The following is a 20,292-nucleotide window of genomic DNA, read 5'->3' as shown; positions in this document are numbered from 1 at the left end:
TTATGAACCTAGATGGACCCTTCATGTTGGTATTGGTGTTTTTAAAAGGTATGAAATGAGAATATTTTTCTTCCACTATGATGATTTGAATGAGGTAAAATAGTCATTCTCACGGGCGAGTAGTATTTACAAGTCAAAAGTGTCATGTTGTTTCGTGAACATGGACAAAGAAGTCATGAGTGTTCAGTGAAACTATGTATTAGCTATAGAAAGTCATGTGTAACTACGGTCGCTTAGGAAGATCATAATATTGTAAAAACACGCCCGCTGGTAAACAAAGTCATGTGTGTACTGGTATCCATAAAGCCCGTCCAATTCGCAAAAACCCTCGCCATAACCAACATCAGCATCCAGTGCGATGTTGTATCCATCATCGTGTTTCTATCATACAAGAGTCGGAGTGCAACTCAGCGACTGTGGTCAAAGTTCAGACGCTGGTGGTGTCTGATCGCGTGTTCCAAGAGGCGTCTGAGGACATTCTGCAGGCATTCTAGACCTGGCTCATGGCGGGACCACGGCGGGTGCTACGGAGGTTGGCACCGCTGCCACGGCCATTCATGAGGTTGAAGGCGAGGGTGGCGACAAAGGCGGCCCATCCGAACCAGAGGAAGGCGGTGGTGGCCTGGGCTTGACGGCAGTTTTGCTCAGTGTTTGGCGAGCTGTTGAGGACGCTGTTGGAGTGTGTGTATGCCTGAGCAGTGTTAGATTGAGCTCGCGAGTGAAATAGCTACAAAGATCCTTACCGAGTTGGAGCAGCTGTGGGCACCAATGTACGAGGGAAGTGCGACGGCGGCGCAGAAGCCAAAGATGACACTGAGGGCATCGAGAGCAATGTCGACAACGGGAATACTGAACCTTTCGATGAAGGACGTGGGCAGGAAGTAGAGGAGGGTGAGCAGCCACCAGACGCCGACGAAGAGCGAGTAGTTGATGATTGAGTGGGTTCCGGCCGTGGCACGCGCAATGTTGTTACCCATCAATGCGGTGACAATGACGGCGCAGATCAACTAGATGGTATCAACAAGGCTGTCTTTTCGTACGGTAGCGATGATACTGTGTGTACATACCTGCCAGGCGCGGAGGCCCATGGACAATGCCCTTGACACCATTTTTGCTGATATATGTGTGTATGTATGTAAGTATTGGTAAACAGGACGGATGTGGGGGAGATGCAGGATGCAGCTGGGATGGGGAGAGTAGGCTGAGCGAGGATTGGGTTGAGAGACGATGTTTTTCTTGCAGTGGACGGTGGTGGGCTGAGGAAATATGTATCGCAGTCAGCGGGAGGCAGCGGCCCTGCAGCGTCATCGCAGACCCCTACGTCACCCCAGGGTCCTTCCGACGCAGCCCTTTCCGGAAACATCGGTACTTACACAGTAGGCCCTCGCTAACTCCGTCGATCACAAAACGATGCTGCTGCAGGGCTGCAAAAAAGGCGTCTGGGTGTCGAGGCGGTTTGGATCGAGTGTGAAGTGGATTCTCAGAATTAACCCCAAAAGGCGGGCTTGTGGCCTACATGTATCTTTTATCAGGCGTTGGGCGGGTGTTGTCAGCGTTGCTGCGCAACAGAAGTGGTGAGGATGCAGGTATAGCCAGGGATGCTCGACTTGCGCCATCAGCCACTGGATGACTGCACCGCCGCCCGACCTGTTCCCTCCGAGGGAGAGCTACTGCACTCTCCGACGTAAACTTCTTCATCTATGACATGTGCTTTTGTCCAGACCCTCGACCGCCGCAAATCCATCCCTCCTCTTGTCGTAGTTCATGTCCAGTATTCCCCGGATCGACATGATCGTCATCCTTACGCACACCTGCGCTGTCTCTGCACCTCGCCCATCCAAACGCTTTTGAAATGCCTACTACCCACTTGACCTGTGTATTTGATAAGAACAAAAAAAGACGTAGTTATGCCTAGTCGATTACACTTTCGTTGACTGCCGATATTTCCGCTGTGGACTGGCGCATTGTTTCATAGCCCCGCCCGATTAGCCCGGTCAGGCCTATCACAGAGCCTGGCGCTTGTTATCATGACCTCCACCATTCGCATGCTGTAAACACACCCAATGATTCTCTCCTCCTATACCACTTCCTCAAACATCACGCACATTTCAAAACCCCGCAACAAAAACCGTCTCATTTACCCAGCTATGTACAACCCGTATCTGTATTGCAAAGACAAAAATCTTGGTCTAGGCGACTTTTGAAGGCTGCTTGTCCACACACCCGTCGCCCCTCTACAGTGCGAGGGTGGCGTCGACTGTTCAATCTTCGACATGTCTGGACAAAGAGCGATAAAGCACTCCTGTCCACACTCCCTTGTGCCACTGAACAGGCTTCAAACGAGTGCAATCCTGTCGGGCCATGTTTCCAATGCCATTCAAAGTGTATCATAACCTACTTGTTTGTCCATGGCTTCTTCATACCTCTCAGGTACTGTGGGGCCTTTGTCCGGTCCCCAAAGACGACGGAATCAATGTCCCGTTGTTGCATTGACCAAGATACATCATCTTATTGCCTTGCCTTCTATTGTCCGGCTTGGGCCTGGTATTGCTCCATACTCGATCCCGTCCAAGTCCGATTGTTGTAGAATCAAAAAGGCAATACTGTCGTCTACTCGCTTTTGTCGGTGTGGCCTGTGGAAGGGCGTTGTTACTCGACATCGTCTACATTGTGTAAATTTCTTTGTTATCCACGTTTGGGTTTCCGGCTGGACAGTGTGCTATCCCCCAGATTTCTGCATCGTCCATCGTCGGTTTCGAGGCAAATTGAGGGCACGGTCCGACACCGCCCTGGTATGTGGAGGCAACCTTGATGTCAGTCTATCATCTGCACATACTGGAAGCTCGGTAGCGCGTAGGCAAACGCGTGTAAATGTTTTCATACAGTCGCTGCTCGTGCCATTGAGCTTGTACACTGATGAGTCGGGGAATGAGATCATCCCACCCACACGGGTGAGCTGCTATCCGTGTATACAGGAGAAACTCTGACGGTTGACTCGATCGTGGGGGGTGGTCAGGAGGGTTGAGATTGTTGTTAGTTTAGACAGAGGCGGATCTAACAAGCGCTGTCATGCAATTAGTTGATACAAGCTTTCTCTTACCGTGCAATCTTGGACCATGGTAGGGCAATGAACAGAGTCAATGTAGTTCAAGTCAGAATACCCGTGCACAGACAATCAAAGGACCTGGAGCCGCTGAGTAAAGCTGGTGCAGGAACAGTAGAGAACCTAGTAGTTCCAATGCAGACTCAGGAGGAACGTGTGACTTGCCAAGACATTCAAAGAGCATCGGTCTTGCCTGTCAAACTCGTAGTAACTGTTTACCCACATGCATTTCAATGCTCGCAGTGCCCGCTTGGTGGTTTTGTTGGCTTCGATAACTTCGAAGATCTCCCGCTTTACCTGCCTAGCAACCGACCAAAGCGCTTGCCACAACGAACGGAGAACCCTCCATCACCCACACTTCCAACTCCTACCCGCTCCAATCCTACAATGACAGAAAAAGGTAGAGGTCATCACATGTCCCTACCCATCTTACATCCTCGAGTTCGTGGCAATCACCAGGAGGTTTTGGCACACCCTACGGTGATCCAGTCCCGGTGATGATACCTCGAGCCCCGACTGCAAACCTGCCCCGCCTCCAAGACTACACCCACAACACAACCACCAGGACTTTTTCTAAAAGTCAAGGCCCTTCTTGCTCTTGGATGAAGCTGACGATCCTTGCTCTTTCTCTTATCCCCTGAGATGAACTTTGCTGACCTCGACCGATTGCAATCTCCACGGGCAGCTAACAGACTTCTCAGAGCCACTCATACAGCGTACAGCTACACGATTGAGCAGTCTACACAAAGACGGACTCACCTTAAAAAAAAGATAAGTCTAAGCATCCCTCCGACGTGCTCTCCTTGCACTGCTCACTGTAGGGACGGGGCATCAAACCGGCAATTGCCGCCTTGCAGATAATCGTCAGTATGCGGAAAACACACAAACCCGTTTGGTACTGCCAAGGATACCGTCGTGGAAGATACTATCTTGAACACAAGAGACTACTTTGCTTAGGGATAGCGACACCGGAGATCCGGAAATCCTCGACAAGGGATACAAGAGGTAGCATGTGATACCCGCCTGCAGCCCCCTCTGCAACAATGCCATTGTTGAAAGGGCAAAAGGCGACCATCTTTTTCGTAGTGGATCGACGGTTGTCGGGCCACCATGGCTCGTCGACAGTCTCGAACATGGCCCGATGCGGTCACAGACAGGGTTTGTGTCAAGTCTCAGCCCGCGACAGACTAACGGTCAACGTGTCCAAAAAGAAAACGGCAGTACAGAATGGCTCAAGGCTTGACAGGAACGGCAATTGGAAGCATTCTTTGCATCAGTCACATGCACTCCACGCGTGGCAAAGGTACCGAACGCCCAGCGAACGCGTCTCGGGTAGACACATCGAGACCCATGGCCTTGGAAGCCGAAAAGGCTGGACTGATCCGGATCGGATATAAGCCAGCAACAGGTATACATCGCCGTCTGACTGTCATCGCGAGGGATGTTACAAATCGGGCCGGAAGCCTGACCGGCGTATAGAGGAGGGCGCCCAAATATCAGAACCAAACCACTTGCTCCCGAGGAGTTTGCAGACTCCGCACGAGACGTTCATTACGCGCGGTTACGTACTTGACGGCATCAGTCACAAGCTTTGGAACAAACTTCTGCGTCACAACCAACGATGATCGAGGCATGTCTTCTGACTTGGCCCAAGAGAGGGGCTCTGGTGGGATCACGGCGATTTGAAGAGCGGGCGCATCGTTGACTGGGGTAGCTCATGGAGCTTGGCTGTTCTTGAAAACGCCAATGCCATGCAGCAAAATGCGGGGTTGGCATCAGCCAATATGCAACGCCGACAAAAGGGAACCTGTCCGACGGGCGTCGTACTATTATTGCGTGTGCCCGGCAACAGCCAACACCGCGGGCACTGGAGCAGCCTGTCGGTTTTGCAGATGCTCGCCCAGGCGGCCAACTGTCGAGCAGCGTTGGCAGCATCGTTCGCGACTAGTCCCAGGAACGCTCGCCGTGCAGCCGTCGACTGTGATACGTACATCAAACACGAGGGCGAATAGGAGGGCGTCAAGGAGCTGCACAGAAGCGCCCACAGGATCATCGCATCGAGCGGGGCATGCCGCGGATGCGTCAAGCAGCTAAAGAGCTTGGTTGTCGAGATTGTTGTCGAAGGCGTAGGGGCGCGTGACTCAGTTGAAGTCTAGGGCTGAAAGCGACGGTAGTGCTACCCAAGGTCTCGCCATCGGCGATAGTGTCGTGGGTGAGGCATGGCGCTTGCAGCGAAGCAGAATGGCGTGCGACAGGCATGGAGCCTCTGCGTTGAGAAATGGCATCAGGATGGATGTGTTCCGACGGGCCCGACCGAGTCCAGACGGATCAAATGAGGGGCTTGTCGACGTGACCCCTGGAGGCGCATAGTGGATCAGCAGCTCTAGGGCGACGATGGAGGAGGCTCGCTGGCCTGACGCGAGGCGATGCAGGCGTCTTGTCGAAGGGTTGATGCTGAACAAGAGGGGTTGACAGGACAGATGATTTGATCCATCGGGCCCTGTCCGGTGGGCGTCGCTACCCCCCAACAGCACAGCAGCAATTTGCACCCGTTCGCCTGAAGCACGCACGGCTAGCCCTAGTTGGCCTGGCCGTCTCCGCATTTTCCTGCGCAACGACCCTACAGAAGCCCCTGACCCTTGGCCGGGCGTGTGAGCTGCAGAAGCCTCAAAGGCGTTGCATGTCTGCGTGTCTCTACGCTTCCGCTGATTTCCCCGTAATGACGGTCTTGCCTCCACCTGTTGTCCATCGTGTCCAACTGGCAGCTGTCCTCGCATCCTTCTACTGACATCGCAGCAAGCTTGTCGCGCCTGTGCTGACCGTGTGTGGCTCCCCCCCTGATCTGACAAGGCGCGCGCGCGGAACGGCAGGGTGTGTGTCTTCTCCCCAACGTTTCGAACAATCGCCAAGACGAGACGCTGTTGCCATCACTTCTGGCCTCTTGTCCAAAGCCGTCCGCCTTCTTCCATAACATAACCTCTTTCTCAGTCGTCCGGGACACGGGGCGACATGTGCCTGCTCTAGTAGTCGCACATCCCTCCTACTCTACAGACTGCGGTCCTGGAAATTGCGGGATAGCCTGGGTTTAGCAGCGTGGCGCTTCCCCACCTAAGGACCCGAAGCCCTCTCGCCGATCCTAGGCACGTATGATCTCATGCAACAACTGATGCCATAGCGTATCGTGTTCGTGTTCGACATCTTCAACAAGAAAGACTAGGGATAGACTGGTTCAAGAATTTGGCGCTTGGTTTGCGTACGTTTTGAGGTATGTTGTTACCACTCGCTCCCTGGGCCCCGACGGGCTGCCGCAAGACGTTCTTGATGGAAAGCTGACATCTGGTTATAGTTAACTTCCAGATCGGTTTGTTTTATTAGAGTTGTTGTGGGATAGAGCTTGCCCGGTATGTCTTCTTTGTGCCGTAGCAGTAGCCGCAACACCCACTGTCCTGAGCATGCTGTGGCCATGTCTAATGACCTGGCCTGGCCAGACTCAGCAGCTGCTCTGCATGCGCTCCGCCGTCTTATATGCGTATGGAACCTCACGTTGCTGATGTTTCCAAACAGGATATACCGCTCTTTCTTCTGATAGATCTGCTTTGGGCATCGAGCTCGGCACCGCGTAATTTTCCTAGACAATCCTGTTAACTAGGTAAGCAAACTCCATCTCGTTTTACCTCCCTCCGTCTTTCTTCAATCATTCCGTCAGTCATTTCTTCTTTCTGGTCTCAGTGTGCATTCTTTTTTTGTGGTGCGGTTGCGGTGCGGGGAGGGTGGGAGCAAGGCCTTGCGGTGTTGGCGGAGATGGGGCAGCGGATGAGAAGTCAACAAGAGCTCTATCAGCCGCTGTGCACATGTTCGCATGCATCACAGGTCGTTTTCTATCTCGAAAGAGATCTTGGGATGCTCGCCTGGAAGATGAGAAGGTGTTTGTATCAGTGTCTTGATGACGCTCAAGGTGTCGTGGCCAAGTTTCCTTTGAGGATCGTCACCATGGACAGCAGCACACTCTTGTTGTTAGGAGGCGAATCAATCAGAGCAACGCAACCATTTACTCATCTTTTTCTTCTTGTCTCCTATTACTGTTTATGCTTTTGGGCACCCTGAGCACTACTAAGACCATCATTGATAACAGTAATCTCTAAAGCCATTATTGCAAGAGGCTCCTGCAACGAGCATCTCCATCGGTCTTTCCCTACAAACGTCTCTAGGCGACGGTCGAGCCACCTGAGCACAATAAGATAGCGCTGGCCCACGGACCCCCTGCCTTTTCCTCCTTCGTACTCACCTTCTATCCACTCTCCTACCCCACCTCTCTTACCGTTGACCTTACCTCTACTCCTTCGATCCATCCTCTACCAATCCTCTTCTTGTTTCTGCGGTGTACCCCACTTGCACCATCATCCCCTTCTACCACGCTTCCGCGCCAATCAGCTCTTGTAGAGCAGCGGCGAGGCAGCATCAAGCTACCCCGCTAGACTCCATTGCAACAGACATAGTTGTTGCCTGCCACGCCAGGTAAGTCGGCATCACATCTATACTCCCGATCTGTCTCACGAGCTGTTCCTCTTCCTCCTGCTGCTGCTGCTGTTGCTGGATGCCGTAGTTATCGCCCCTTTCTGATGGCGGGTCACGCTGACATACACTCATAGACTATTAAGAAGCTTTGAAAGCTTCTGCTTCAAGAATTTGCACCTTTGCTAGTGTCAAGAACCCTACTGGCTGCTGTACACTTGGCGTGGTCGTCCAACTTGTCCATCATATACACCTAGAACTTACATTTTTGACATCAACGATCCAGGTATGTGCCGCATGCCATGTCTATCCACTCCTGGCTTCATCTATCTCACCTTTGTTACTCTAGCGTTGCCGCTTTGTCCTTTGAATACTTATACTGACAGCCAAGGCACTTGCCTTCACAGACAACTACGGTCTTCTAGACACATCCGCTACCCTAGACGGCACATTCTCTTACACATCCTGCCACAAGGTACACCACTTATACGGTTTACTCAGTGCATTTTCCTTGAAAGAGATTGTGCAACTAGACAGCCACCTAGTCCCCATTCATTCATCCCCTAGATCTCAAGGTACGTCCATGTCAGTCATATAAGCTTTCGACGGTAGCTAACCTATCCAAGACAAAGACGAATCAACATGAGTTCCAACACATACAAAGGCGGCTTGGCCGTTGGTGGTTCCGCCCTCGACAAGTCCAAGTTACAGCTGCGCCGTCCAACGCCGGACAGTGATGTCTTGGCATCTAGTGATGATGACCGTGAGCACGTGGCTCCTGTCGTTCGCCAGGCCCCTGGCGCGTACCCTGCAGTACGACGCCCCTCTTCTGGTTGGCTCCATGACATCCAGCCGAACCGCAAATACTCGTTGCCATCAGTGTCATTTGCAGGGTCGCTACCGACGACGCCATCGCTCGAGTTGCCGCAGCAGACGCGTCCCAGCACTTCGGCATTCCCTTGGAATACGCCTAGCTTCACCTCGAGTTCAAACAGTCGCCTGAAGGAGGTTGCCCCCTCGCCTACCTCTGCGTATCCGCCTGGTGAGAAGCCTCTTGCTTCTCCCACCACCACGCACGAGGCCGACGACGGCATTGGTTTTCTCCTTAACCAGCAGGCTCCAAACCCATTCCGCAAGGCTGTCCGATCGCAATCCTATAGCATAGGTCAAGGCGATATCGAGCATCACCCTGTAAGCCGCTTCTCACGTCAACCCCCTAGTTCTAGCCTCCGTCACCGGCCTTCTAAGCCAAGCCTCCTTGGTGAGTCAGCCGTCGGTCTTTCGCAGCTGCGCGAAGACGACGTTGACGATATCGAGTCATCCAACGGTTCAGAGCACGGTGTGCGTTTACCTGCCGGATACTGGGAGCGAGAGCAGAAGCAAGCTTTGCTGAAGCAAGCCGCCATGGAGAATGCACGCGCTCGCAACCGAGCCACCTCCACTGGCTCGCCAGTCCTTCAACTGCAGCAGCAACGCCGTAAGACTACTGCTGGCTTACGTAACAGCGGGTACAACAACGCAGCCGAGTATGCTATCGAGGAGCTCGAAGACGTCGACCCGGCACTGAACGTCCCTGCTCCCGGACTCACTCGTCGTTTCAGCGAGCATGTCTCAGTCCTCAAGCGAGACCACGAGGTTGAAATTGTCGATAGTCCGCAGAAGCCGCAGTGGGCGACCGGCAACATCTCCCCAGGTGAGGCTGACCCCCTTGGTCGTCGCCACTCGTTTGCGCACTATGGAAGCTACAACTCAACGATGCCACTTTCGACTCTGAGCAACACACAGGAGGAAGAGGAGGAGTACATGTCCCCCCGACAGACTTCTCCTAACGAAGACAACGAGCCGTTTGATGCTGCAGCCTACTTCACTGGCTACGGCCCTGCATCTCGTGCCATCAATTCCTCGGCTATCTCGGCAGCTCATCCAGATCCGATTGTGCCCAACACCGCAATGTCTGCTGGCAATCCGTACGCTGTGCCCAACATCCTTGGACGTTCTAATCGTCGCCTGTACGTCGTCACATTCAAGTGTTCTCGTGCCGATATCTACTACGTATACGACAACACCGGGCTTGAGGTTCGCCGTGGTGATCTGGTCATTGTCGAGGGCGACCGTGGCTGCGATCTGGGCCAGGTCACTCATGCTGACGTGACTATGGAGGAGGCTAAGAAGCTGAAGGCCGAGGCGAACGATGAGCACTTCCGTTGGCTTGTCATGTTCTCTCAGTATTCTCTAGCCGGCACCCAGAACGATTCGGGAATGCTTGGTGCCCTTGCGCGTGCTAATGGATTTCCGAACCCCATGAGCCGCACTGGACTGGCAGGTCAGGGAGAGCCAGAGGTCATTAAGCCAAAGCTTATCAAGCGTCTGGCTCAACAGCATGAGATCATGGGTTTGCGTGAGAAGGAAGGTGGCGAGGCCAAGGCCAAGCGCCTCGGAGCACAGAAGGCCGCTGACCACAAGTTGCCTATGGAGATCTTGGACGCTGAGTACCAAGCGTAAGTGTTAACGTGCTCATGTTGGCTTCGCCTACTAATACATCTCAGTGATTACCACAAGCTCACCTACTTCTACTACGCTGAGTCGTACGTCAACTTCAACGAGCTTGTCACAGACTTGTTCAAGCAGTATAAGGTCCGTATCTGGATGTCAGCGGTCAACCCGGCATCTGTCGTCAACCCGGCAGGCATGTCTCAGATACCGCCACCCTCTGCCATTGGCCCTGGAGCGATCATCACTTCCAACACTAATGCCCCGCTCTCTGTTGGTCCTGGATTCGGCTCCAACAACAATCGTCCTGCCCAGCAGTATGGTAAGTCTATCGCTTCTTCCATTAACCTGTCAACTTGTTAATTGTGACTAGGTCAAGCCCGTAACCATGGCTCATATGGTAACTACGATGAGGGCTTCCACGCTTTCTCGCATCAGATCCCTGCCTATCCCGCACAGGCTCAGTACAACATGCAACCATGGGCTCATGGCCAGCAGATGGCGCCTCACAGTCAACAGATGGCACCTCACAGCCAACAGATGGCGCCTCATGGTCAGCAGATGGCGCCCCACATGTACCGAAACTACTATCCCAACGTTAGTGCGAGTGGCAGCCAGATGACCTATGGAGCTGCTGGCTACTATCCGCCGACAACTTACCCTTCGTCTTACGGTGGAAACTACGTCCCAACCACAACTACGGCCGGATATGCTACCTCGCGCAACTACACGTCAAATGCTGGCCAGTCGTTCGTTCCCCATGTGCCTACAACCTATGGTGGCAATGTTCCTTACACTTCGGGAAGCAGCCAGTCCAACACTGGTGGCTACTATGGTACATCTGGACCACAAGTCAACGGTACCTCTGGCGCTTATGCGGGTAGTAGTGCGCACACGACCACCACTGCAGCTCACCAGAACAACAACTACGACCCTGGTTTGATGAATGCCATGCAGCACATGTCTCTCGGCAACTAGGTCCGCTCGCAGATGTGGCAACCCCAAGGCCTCTCCAAGGTTCAAGCTAATCTATCAACTCTGATCTTGTAGCTGTCTCTACAATATGCTACATTTCTTCTCCTGATTGATCGAATGTGCGACAAGATCAATTTCGACCACAGTTTGAGGGATTCTTCCAGACTGTGCTTTCTTTCAGTACCATGCTTTAGGGATCATTTAGGCGCATACGGCTGCTTCATGATGGATTTTACATCGGTTCATACTGTTCACTGCCCCAGAAATGATGGCAACGGCCTTACCAACTATCGGGAAACATAGCGATCATGTTTGCGGCTTTCCTCTTCTTGTTTTCTTGTTTTCTTCTTTTCTTCTGCGTACCATTCAACTTTCCTTTGAAAATTTCCCTTAATGTCCCTTCTTTCCCCCACTGACGGCCCTTTACAAGTTACATCCTCTATGGAAAGCTGGCTAGTCAGACATTACCCCATGCATGTCTTTGTAAACAAATGCCGATAGGGCGAAAATAAAAAAGCTTTCTGCACCAATTGCATGCTCCCAATTCGTTTTGTGACCAGTTGTGCTCTAATACCCAGGGCTGTCGAGATTCATGTCTCTCAGCGGACAAACCGTATGTAGACGTTGCATAAAGAGACTACAAAGTGTGCCGCCAGCAAAGAAATGTGATATGCAGATACTCACCCAGTTCCGGCATTTCGTGTGTCGAATACAATTACGTACACTCTTGCATATGACTAGTAAATTATGTTGAGTTGCACCTTTCCTCCAATCTATTGTCTCACCTACTCTCCCCACCTCACTGTGACAGCTGTACACTGATTCGCGACCTCAAAAATGGCGCGCCAACAACGTACTCAACCACTTGCTAAGAATGCTAGCAGTCCACAGACCTCGGGAAAGATGATGGGTTTAATAAGACTGGAGGCCAGTTGGTATTTGAACTATCTTTATCAACACCCAGCAGCTAACAGTAATCAAAGCCAGATGCTTGCTCTTGACAGTCTCCTCAAAAGGCCACAACATGACAAAAAGGGACTTGATGAGCTGCTTGCAACGACAGCGACCGACCGGAACAAGTACAAGGAAGGAATCGTACAGCTGAACAAACAGATCTAAGGACCAACCACAAGACGATGTAAAGAAGCTGACCGACTAAACAGAAATGCTGATTGTGTCTACAGTGAAATGGAGCAGAAACGCCACAACGACGAGTTGACTTCCACGATACTCGAGAGTCTCAGAACCCCAAATCGTCGCACACAACACGACACGCCGACTTTTGCAGGTAGGAACATTGCAAGCAACGCCGTGTACGCATGCATCACCGACGTCCTTAGTGCTTTTCAGAGTTTGGTCAACGGATACAAGAGATTGGATGGCATGATCTGGAAGCTCCAAGAAGACAAAATGCATCCTATTGTGGATACATGGAAACGAGATGTTGAAGAGACAGAAAATCAGCTCAAATTGGGAGCAAGAGTTGCACTCAAGAACGTGAGAGAGGTTTTGGGAGCTAAGGTAGCAGGCGGTGATGCGAAAGGACTAGCTGATGAAGATGGAGACATGGACATGAATGTAGGTGGAAAGGCGCAGCTGACTTGTGAGTTACTGGAGAGCCTGAGGTATGCAGAAAGGGGAGTCAAGCGCATGACCAAAGGGCTCCCCATGAACCAAGGCCGCTGAGTGCACTTGACACATGACGGCAAGGTCACGCAAGAGGCCACTGCTAAGCCTTGAGAATTCTCCGGCCGCAAACCTTGATAAAAACATGAAGAGTGGTTTTACAAGGGATGTCTCATACTGTATGTAGCTCGTTGCGAAATCAGTTCGCTCCACAATAAATATAGCCATGATTTTCTCGCCATTCTGCCATTCTGCCCCAGCAATAGTTCACCACCGCCAGACGTGATAGGACTAGTGGCCGTGCACTGACCACCCCACACATTACGCGAAATATCGGTGTTCCGTCTTTTACAGCACCTCCAGCACGACAGCGTCGACAATCTACTAACCAACAGTCAAGGTATGTCGGCACGCTATTGTTGATTTTTTGTAGACTGTATACTGACATTGTGACAGATGGGTGCCCTCAAGTGTAAGCGCACGCCAAACCTAGCAATTCCACGCTCGCAGCTAATCCGCGGTAGATGTCGAAGAACTTCAGAAGAAGAAGCAGTCGGATATGATGCGCTTCTTGATGCGCGTCCGCGTACGTATAGACGATTGAGCTGGACAATGAACTCTGCTAACATCTGACAGTGCTGGGAGGTATGAGCACAATTCCCCGAGACTGCCCGTCTCAAATTGGTGTACTCGTTGAACTTTGCTGAGAGTGCATCGATAGCTTCGCCAACTTAAGGTCATCCACCGCGCCAGCCGCCCCTCGCGCCCCGACAAGGCCCGCCGCCTCGGATACAAGGCCAAGCAGGGCTACGTTATCTACCGCATCCGCGTCCGCCGTGGAGGTCGCAAGAGGCCCGCTCCCAAGTACGTACAATTGGCAGCGATGTGTTGGGCAAAAGTGCATAGCTAACATTTACTTCTAGGGGTGCCACCTACGGTATGCTTCGAGCGTCAGATTTTTCAGGCAGAGCAACAGACTAATAAACCAACAGGCAAGCCCACCAACCAGGGTATCAACCAGCTCAAGTACCAGCGCTCTCTCAAGTCGACTGCTGAGGAGCGTGTCGGCCGCCGCTGCGCTAACCTCCGCGTCCTCAACTCCTACTGGATCAACCAGGACTCGACCTACAAGTACTACGAGGTCATCTGCGTCGACCCCCAGCACAAGGCCATCCGCCGCGACCCTCGCATCAACTGGATCGTCAAGCCCGTCCACAAGCACCGCGAGAGCCGTGGACTCACTGCCACTGGCAAGAAGAGCCGTGGTCTTGGCCGTGGACACAAGTTCAACCACACCACTGCCGGCAGGAGGAAGACCTGGAAGAGGAACAACACCCTCTCTCTCTGGCGCTACCGCTAAATGCGCTGAGCGAGTGGTGTGCTTGGTGGGACGTCTGGTCGATTGTTTCAAGCGTATGGGCTGGCGTGAATGGAATAGGGTGTCCTGGGCTATGTAGCTTCCGCACAGCATCAAGGCTGGCAGGACTTTCAAAAATTAAATACCATGGATTCATGAAGTTTACGACGGACAAACGTAGAACCACATGCCTTGATTGTGAAGTCACGTGGGTGCTGTAGTCGCCGTGAAGAGAGAAGGATTGCGTCTGACGAAATTTGCTTGACAGATGCAGGTGGTCCTTGGCTGGGCAAGGTCAGAGTGACATGCATGGCTGCTTCTTGGATAGCTGACGGGCCGGTGAGCTAGCTGCAGCAACGACGTCAGACGGGTTGCGATGAGAGCAAAAACGGGGAATGCGGCATGTGTGTTTGTTGCGATTCTGTCTCTGCGGTTTGTATGTATACATAGCTGATGCAGTTGTTTTTGGGGGCCCTTTCAGGATTGCACCAGGGATGCCTGTAGGCTGAAGCAAGCGTTGCCGTGGGCCCCTCGCAGCCAAAACATCTCAGCCCAACCCGCAACGCCTGCAGTACCTCGACGCCAACGCAACAAGCGGCCCAGGCTCCAATCGACGCAGATAATACTCGCGCCTGCTCTGCACCACTGACGACACGTACGGCTGACGAGGTGAATGTGCTAAGATTCCTGCTGCCGCAAAGCTTCACCTGGCTATACACAATGTTCCGACGTTCACGCGCGCGGCCAACCAACATCATCTGAGCAGCACTGCCCGGCACCCATACGAGGCTGTGAACCGCAAAGTCTCTGCAGGCTGCCCAGTAACCGCACCGGCACACACACACACGCATACCCAGCGTCCTCAACTCCTCTCCCCCTCCTTCATAAGACAACCGTTGCCGCAGCCATGGTCAAAGCCGATCCCACGCGAAACTACTATGCCGACCTGAAGGTCTCTGCCACCGCCACCGAAAACGAGATACGCAAGGCTTTCCGAACGCTTGCGCTGCAGTACCACCCGGATCGCAATCCTGGGCGCGAGGCCGAATTCGTTGTCAGGTTTCAAGAAATCCAGGCTGCACACGAGATACTATGTGATCCTACCCAACGAGCAAAGTATGACGCAGAGAGGAGGAAATACCGGAATGCCTCTGCCTCCGCAAACACGCCCAACACGCCGAGAACAAGACCGCCCCCCGCCCAGCGCAACACGTACACAACGAGTACCCCGAATGGGTCCTACTATCGCGCCCCTCCCCCGAGACCACAGGCACAGCGTCCCCCACCACCCCAACACCAAAACTCATATACCACGGGCGCAGACAGGTTTACAAACAAGAACTTCCGCCCGCCTCCAACCGCGCAAAAGCCAGACCCAAGGCCCAGAGATGCAGAAGCTCGGGCAAATGTATTTACAGCATGGCAGAAGATGAAGCAACCGCGGGGCGAGGACGCTCGACAACAAAGCAATAATGCCCACAGCAGCGCATACCCCAATCCTCCAAACAACCCCAACGGCACTCCTTTTGGCCGAAGTCAAAGCACAAGAGCGCCTTCTTCCAAGCAGGGATTTGACCCTTCGGTGCCTGGTGTCGATGAGGGACAGGCACGATCGTCGTATAGAAACTATGCTCGTCCAGCGCCAACGCCGCCCCACTCTACCACGCCTCCCAAAGAAAGCCAGGCTGACAACGTTCCGTACTCGGAAGCTAACCGCGTTCGCACCCCATACTACTCTCATGCTGGGGGAGAGCGAACATCCATGTTTGAGGGTATAGGTAGGTCAGCTAGTGTGCGCAATTCACCGACCTACACCCACAGGGCGAGCTCGTCACAAGATGCAGGCGCATACTCAGATTCAGGTCGCAAAGCACAAGCAAAAGCAAAAGCTGCAAACGGAACTGCAAACAAGCCATTTGCACACGGCTACTCCGACTCGAGCGACTCAGACTCTGAACCAGAGGTTTTCACAAAGAGCAATAAGCACCATGATGCTCCACCCGTGCCGCAACATTCGAGACCCCCTCCACCAACTTGGGCTCAGAGTGGCTTCATGACACCCGATCCAAAACGACAGAGTAATGGGGCTACGAGCCATATGCCAAACACCTTTAAGAGTAGGAGTGAAGAGAGCATCAATATGAAATTCTCGCCTTCGGACTGGCATGGCAAGTTCGAAGGCAGTAATAGTTATTTCGCTCCTGACATTCCAAAAGGTGCCAGCGGAAAAGGCCGAACCTCTCCCACACGTGGCAGAGCTTCACAGCGCAACGCGACAGATCGGAATCCATTCGCTGCTCAGCCCAACCCGTTCGCACCCACCCACCCGATACCCCCTCCCCCTCCTGGGCCACCACCTGGTCTCAACTTTGCTCAGCCTCCAGTAGCTCCTCATGCTGCAAAATTCAGTCCTCAGGACTGGCAAGAGACATTTAAAGATCCGCATTGGGTGTACAATGATGCCAAGGAAACCTCGCCGCGTCGGCCTTCAGAAGCTACAAAGCGGCCAAAGGCGCCGCGAAAGGCGTCTGTGCAGCAAAATGGAACCTCCAAGGCACAGAGCCAGTCAGATGCATCACGACCCAAGTACCAAGCTTTTGCCGAAGAGCCAACAAGTGGTGATGCGGACGCAATGGATATTGACTCTGGGCCACCATCGTCAGACAAAAAGGGCACAACAACCGGGCCTACGGTGCCAAAGCTGAATACAACTTTGCCAGGCACCACACCGAACGGATCTAGCACTGCACCACCTTCTACCACCACAGCCAAGCCGCCTGCTGAGGGACTGAATGGCCTCGGTCCAGATTTCATCAAACCACTTGTTGAGCCACAGAAGAATGGACTTGGCGGAATGGCATCTGTCGGAGACGCACTGCCCTTTTCTTCTGAGGCATCCAACTCTCATCCCATAAAGGCAAATGCAGCAAAGAGTCTCAAGTACCCTGAAATACCCCAGGCGCCTCCTGTCCCAGCCAAGTTAGATTTGGCCTCGATTGACCACTACTTTGAACGCATGGGCTCATATGTCAAGTCGTACCGAAACTACTGCAAAGTGCTCACTGGGCACTTTGCTGCACGGAGCGTGGAGATGGAGGATCTAGACGATCACTTCATTCGCAACCGTGGGGAGACGACCAAGAAGGTTGGCTTTGTGAGCTACCTGGCTAAGATGGAAGAAGACGAAAGCGTCATGGAGACATGGAAGGTTGCACAGGAACGGCATATTGTTGCGCTGCAACAGTGCGCAGATGTGCGCACAAAGGCTTTGAAGTTGTACCAGACCCTTCAGGCCTAAGATCAGCGCGCCTTCGCGTGTTTGGGTTTGCAGGTGTGCTGACGTGCGTCTAGAAATGGAGGGAATGCGCTCCAGAACAGCGTCCGAAGTGTAGCAGAAAGTTTGGAAACGCTGGCTGTTGATGAGACCCATATTACTGCACGAACGGACAGACAGCGTTGGATGTCTGGTTCGATGTTAGGAATGAGGATGCGCAGTCCTACCAGACTTGACAGAGGCATGGCGGGTTTGAATAGCAAGGGCGCCTCAAAATACCAGCCGCTTTTGTCGAGAAAGAAGAAGTATTACGGTTTTGGGTAGCGATGGCGTTTTCTCTTGTCTAGGCATTATGAACACCCTCCTGGTTGAAGCTGGGAATGATTGGAATGATGGTTGAATGGCACGCATGAGCAATGTCTAGTTAGTATACACATCGAATAGATAGAATACACGACACGTCTACGACTACTATTGATCGAGGGCTGCTTACAAGTGTAACGCAGTGACAGTATTTGTGGCTTTGAGTGGTGGGAGGACATGTTCCTTTATAAGCTAGCGCGGCCAAGATAGGACGTTGCATTTACCTCAAACCGTTGCGTGTCTAAAACACGCACCACTCTTGATCACTGCCACACCCGTGTGTTGTAGCTGCGAAACCTCAGGCAGCCGGGGTTTGACAACTGGCTTGAGGTGCAGAATGCTGGGAAAGGGAAGAGTTATACGCTTGTGATGGGTGTGGACGAAACATGGTTCCACTCTTTTCCCCTTTCTTAGTAGCTGATCAGTTATGTTTCAGCCGACACGGTTCGCTGATCCCCACGACGGTGAAAAAGTCGAGAAATGAGATTCTGGCGTACGTACGATTTCCGCATGAGATTACTGCGTATGGGGAGTTGCAAGGAAGGGTGCCACACTGAGATAAGCCCCGTTGCGGCGGTACTTGGTCAGTACCTTGCGTTACAATACATATGTCGTGGTTACTCGAGCGGGATGCTCGGAACCTGAATGGTTCTTCTTCCTTTTCCTTCTTCTTGTGTTGTTTCGACTTGCCAGGGCCTGAGAGCCCTTTCTTTTCCCAACCGATGATATTGAGGGCCCTTGGTCTCTACTAGGAGACTTCCCTGGCGGGCCAGTATGGTGGGTGATTTGCTTACAAAGGTCACATCACCCACGCCATCGCCAAAGGAGGTTGGCGGGGCGGCGATACAATGGGTGTGTACGAGGAGGGGGAGGATGGTGGTTATGATGGCTGTGTTGTTCTCGGTTTTTCTAGGGCTGACAGGCATGAAGCACCGTGAGGTATGCCGCTACCTACATCCAACATCTATGAAGCGGACGGTACACTAATAGTCTGGTAGGAATTGCCGTCAAGATACCGTGGCATGTCTTCATATTATCCCTGGAGAGCATATATTCCTACCCTGCCCGAATCCATAAGCTTGTCGTTCAAGACACCCTCGAATTTGACGTTACAGATTGAAAACGGCCAAATCGACCATGTACCGGCAAAACCTAAAAAGACGACGCCCAACTTCCACCTCGTCACGCCGTTTGAGTACGAGTCAAGCGACTTTTGCAAATCGGCGTTATCTGCCATGTTGCTCAACTACCCTCCACCGACTGTGGTACAGTTTAAGTCAGGCCATGCGACGAGCGAAAAGCGTCATGAGGCGATTCTCAACGACACGCTGCATTACTTGAGCAATACGAAGTTGGCCAAGGACAAGGATCTGGTGCTCATCGTTGATGCACAGCAGACGTGGTTCCAGCTTCCAAGCGATGTGATGATTGAGCAGTACAAGCGGTTGCTTGAGGATGGCAATTTACGGTTATTGAAGAGATATGGAACTGACGAGAATGGGTTTCAGAAGTTTAACCAGACGATCTTATTTGGGGCAGAGAAGATGTGCGAGGGCGATGACAAGGCGTGCAAATACGTGCCGTTGTCGCCATCTCCCAACAACTTGTACACCACCGAGACTGGCCGGCTGATATCAGAGACGCCTGCCAAGTTTATCAACGCCAGGATGGCCATGGGTCCGGCGAGCGATTTGAGAAGGTTGTATCAGGCTGCGCAGAAGAAGTTTCTGGACGGCAAGAGTCAGTCACTGACCGTTCAGTCCGTGTTCGCTACGCTGTTTGCAGAACAACAGTTGAGTCGCGATGCCGTCGAGGTGGAAACCAAATCTCCCAGCGCAAAATTCAGAAACTTCTTCGACGGCGGATCCAGGAAATCAGCAGCCCGACACCGACTAAACCAAGCAAAACTCGAACTCGAACTCTCCAACTTCACCAGACAAGAATTATCCATTGGCCTCGACTACACCCACACCCTCTTCCAACCCCTCCTTTACACTAACCCCCAACGAACTCATCCCCATCGTCCATAGCGAAAAAAACAACCTAACTACCTACACCCACTTCAACCGCGACCCATCCTACCTCACCCCTCCAGCCTCCCTCAACCATACAACCACGCCCTTCTCGCCCCCAGACCCCGTAAAACCCAGTCTCTCCGCGCATACCCACTCGGCACACATCAGAAACCTCGACTACGACCCCAAAATCGACACCTTACCCGACCGCAACGTCGCCTGGACCGACGTCCCTCTAGTTCAAAATACCTACACGGGCGCCATCCCCGCTGCCTTGGCTGCACAGTTAGCTCGCGAACCCAACCTCGCCCCGTCGAAGATAACCTGGGATTCACTTTGGTACGCAGACTACCGGCGCGCATTGCTCCGTGTCTACTTCCGCGCACCGCAGTCGGCAGTAGGCTACCATGAGTCTGCCGTTGGCGGGGATCGCATGTGGGATGCGCGCGGGGGACGGGGCGGAGTGTGGACAGCGGTGGAGCAGAGCTGGTTTGCTTGGGGCGAGGCGGATGGGGTGTGTGGCGCGGTGGAGGATATGAAGGGCGTGTTTGGGGGTGCCAAGGGGGTATGGTTGCAT

The 20,292-nt window shown here is 52.9% G+C and overlaps 8 protein-coding genes across 8 annotated transcripts; 6 read left to right on the top strand and 2 right to left on the bottom strand.

Annotated features, from left to right (window-relative positions):
- Window positions 1-490: 490 nt before the first annotated feature.
- Window positions 491-1,109, bottom strand: COCVIDRAFT_111480 (hypothetical protein; the record flags this gene model as incomplete). The annotated part of the gene is made up of 3 exons (XM_014696484.1): window positions 491-691; window positions 744-1,007; window positions 1,068-1,109. The coding sequence occupies 3 exons, from the start codon at window positions 1,107-1,109 to the stop codon at window positions 491-493; spliced, it is 507 nt and encodes a 168-aa protein (XP_014551970.1).
- Window positions 1,110-3,238: 2,129 nt separating this feature from the next.
- On the top strand, window positions 3,239-3,601 carry COCVIDRAFT_111506 (hypothetical protein; the record flags this gene model as incomplete). The annotated part of the gene is made up of 1 exon (XM_014696483.1): window positions 3,239-3,601. The coding sequence occupies one exon, from the start codon at window positions 3,239-3,241 to the stop codon at window positions 3,599-3,601; it is 363 nt and encodes a 120-aa protein (XP_014551969.1).
- A 1,174-nt stretch (window positions 3,602-4,775) lies between these two features.
- COCVIDRAFT_41781 (hypothetical protein) lies at window positions 4,776-5,156 on the bottom strand (the record flags this gene model as incomplete). Its single annotated transcript, XM_014696482.1, has 1 exon — window positions 4,776-5,156. The coding sequence occupies one exon, from the start codon at window positions 5,154-5,156 to the stop codon at window positions 4,776-4,778; it is 381 nt and encodes a 126-aa protein (XP_014551968.1).
- Window positions 5,157-8,257: 3,101 nt separating this feature from the next.
- On the top strand, window positions 8,258-11,083 carry COCVIDRAFT_111463 (hypothetical protein; the record flags this gene model as incomplete). Its single annotated transcript, XM_014696481.1, has 3 exons — window positions 8,258-10,113; window positions 10,162-10,427; window positions 10,479-11,083. 3 exons carry the CDS (start codon window positions 8,258-8,260, stop codon window positions 11,081-11,083), a joined length of 2,727 nt encoding a protein of 908 aa, XP_014551967.1.
- A 984-nt stretch (window positions 11,084-12,067) lies between these two features.
- COCVIDRAFT_111457 (hypothetical protein) lies at window positions 12,068-12,766 on the top strand (the record flags this gene model as incomplete). The annotated part of the gene is made up of 2 exons (XM_014696480.1): window positions 12,068-12,159; window positions 12,214-12,766. 2 exons carry the CDS (start codon window positions 12,068-12,070, stop codon window positions 12,764-12,766), a joined length of 645 nt encoding a protein of 214 aa, XP_014551966.1.
- Window positions 12,767-13,232: 466 nt separating this feature from the next.
- On the top strand, window positions 13,233-14,066 carry COCVIDRAFT_111522 (hypothetical protein; the record flags this gene model as incomplete). Its single annotated transcript, XM_014696479.1, has 3 exons — window positions 13,233-13,292; window positions 13,428-13,574; window positions 13,683-14,066. Coding segments are annotated over 3 exons (591 nt in total), but the record flags the coding sequence as incomplete, so codon positions are not given.
- Window positions 14,067-14,970: 904 nt separating this feature from the next.
- On the top strand, window positions 14,971-17,361 carry COCVIDRAFT_30561 (hypothetical protein; the record flags this gene model as incomplete). The annotated part of the gene is made up of 1 exon (XM_014696478.1): window positions 14,971-17,361. One exon carries the CDS (start codon window positions 14,971-14,973, stop codon window positions 17,359-17,361), a length of 2,391 nt encoding a protein of 796 aa, XP_014551964.1.
- Window positions 17,362-18,474: 1,113 nt separating this feature from the next.
- On the top strand, window positions 18,475-20,280 carry COCVIDRAFT_19846 (hypothetical protein; the record flags this gene model as incomplete). The annotated part of the gene is made up of 3 exons (XM_014696474.1): window positions 18,475-18,639; window positions 18,699-19,440; window positions 19,637-20,280. Coding segments are annotated over 3 exons (1,551 nt in total), but the record flags the coding sequence as incomplete, so codon positions are not given.
- Window positions 20,281-20,292: the final 12 nt, after the last annotated feature.

Source organism: Bipolaris victoriae (assembly GCF_000527765.1).
Source record: "Bipolaris victoriae FI3 unplaced genomic scaffold scaffold_121, whole genome shotgun sequence".
NCBI classification, from domain to species: domain Eukaryota; kingdom Fungi; phylum Ascomycota; class Dothideomycetes; order Pleosporales; family Pleosporaceae; genus Bipolaris; species Bipolaris victoriae.
The sequence above is the reverse complement of the archived record's forward strand: the minus strand, read 5'-3'. Positions and strand labels throughout refer to the sequence as shown.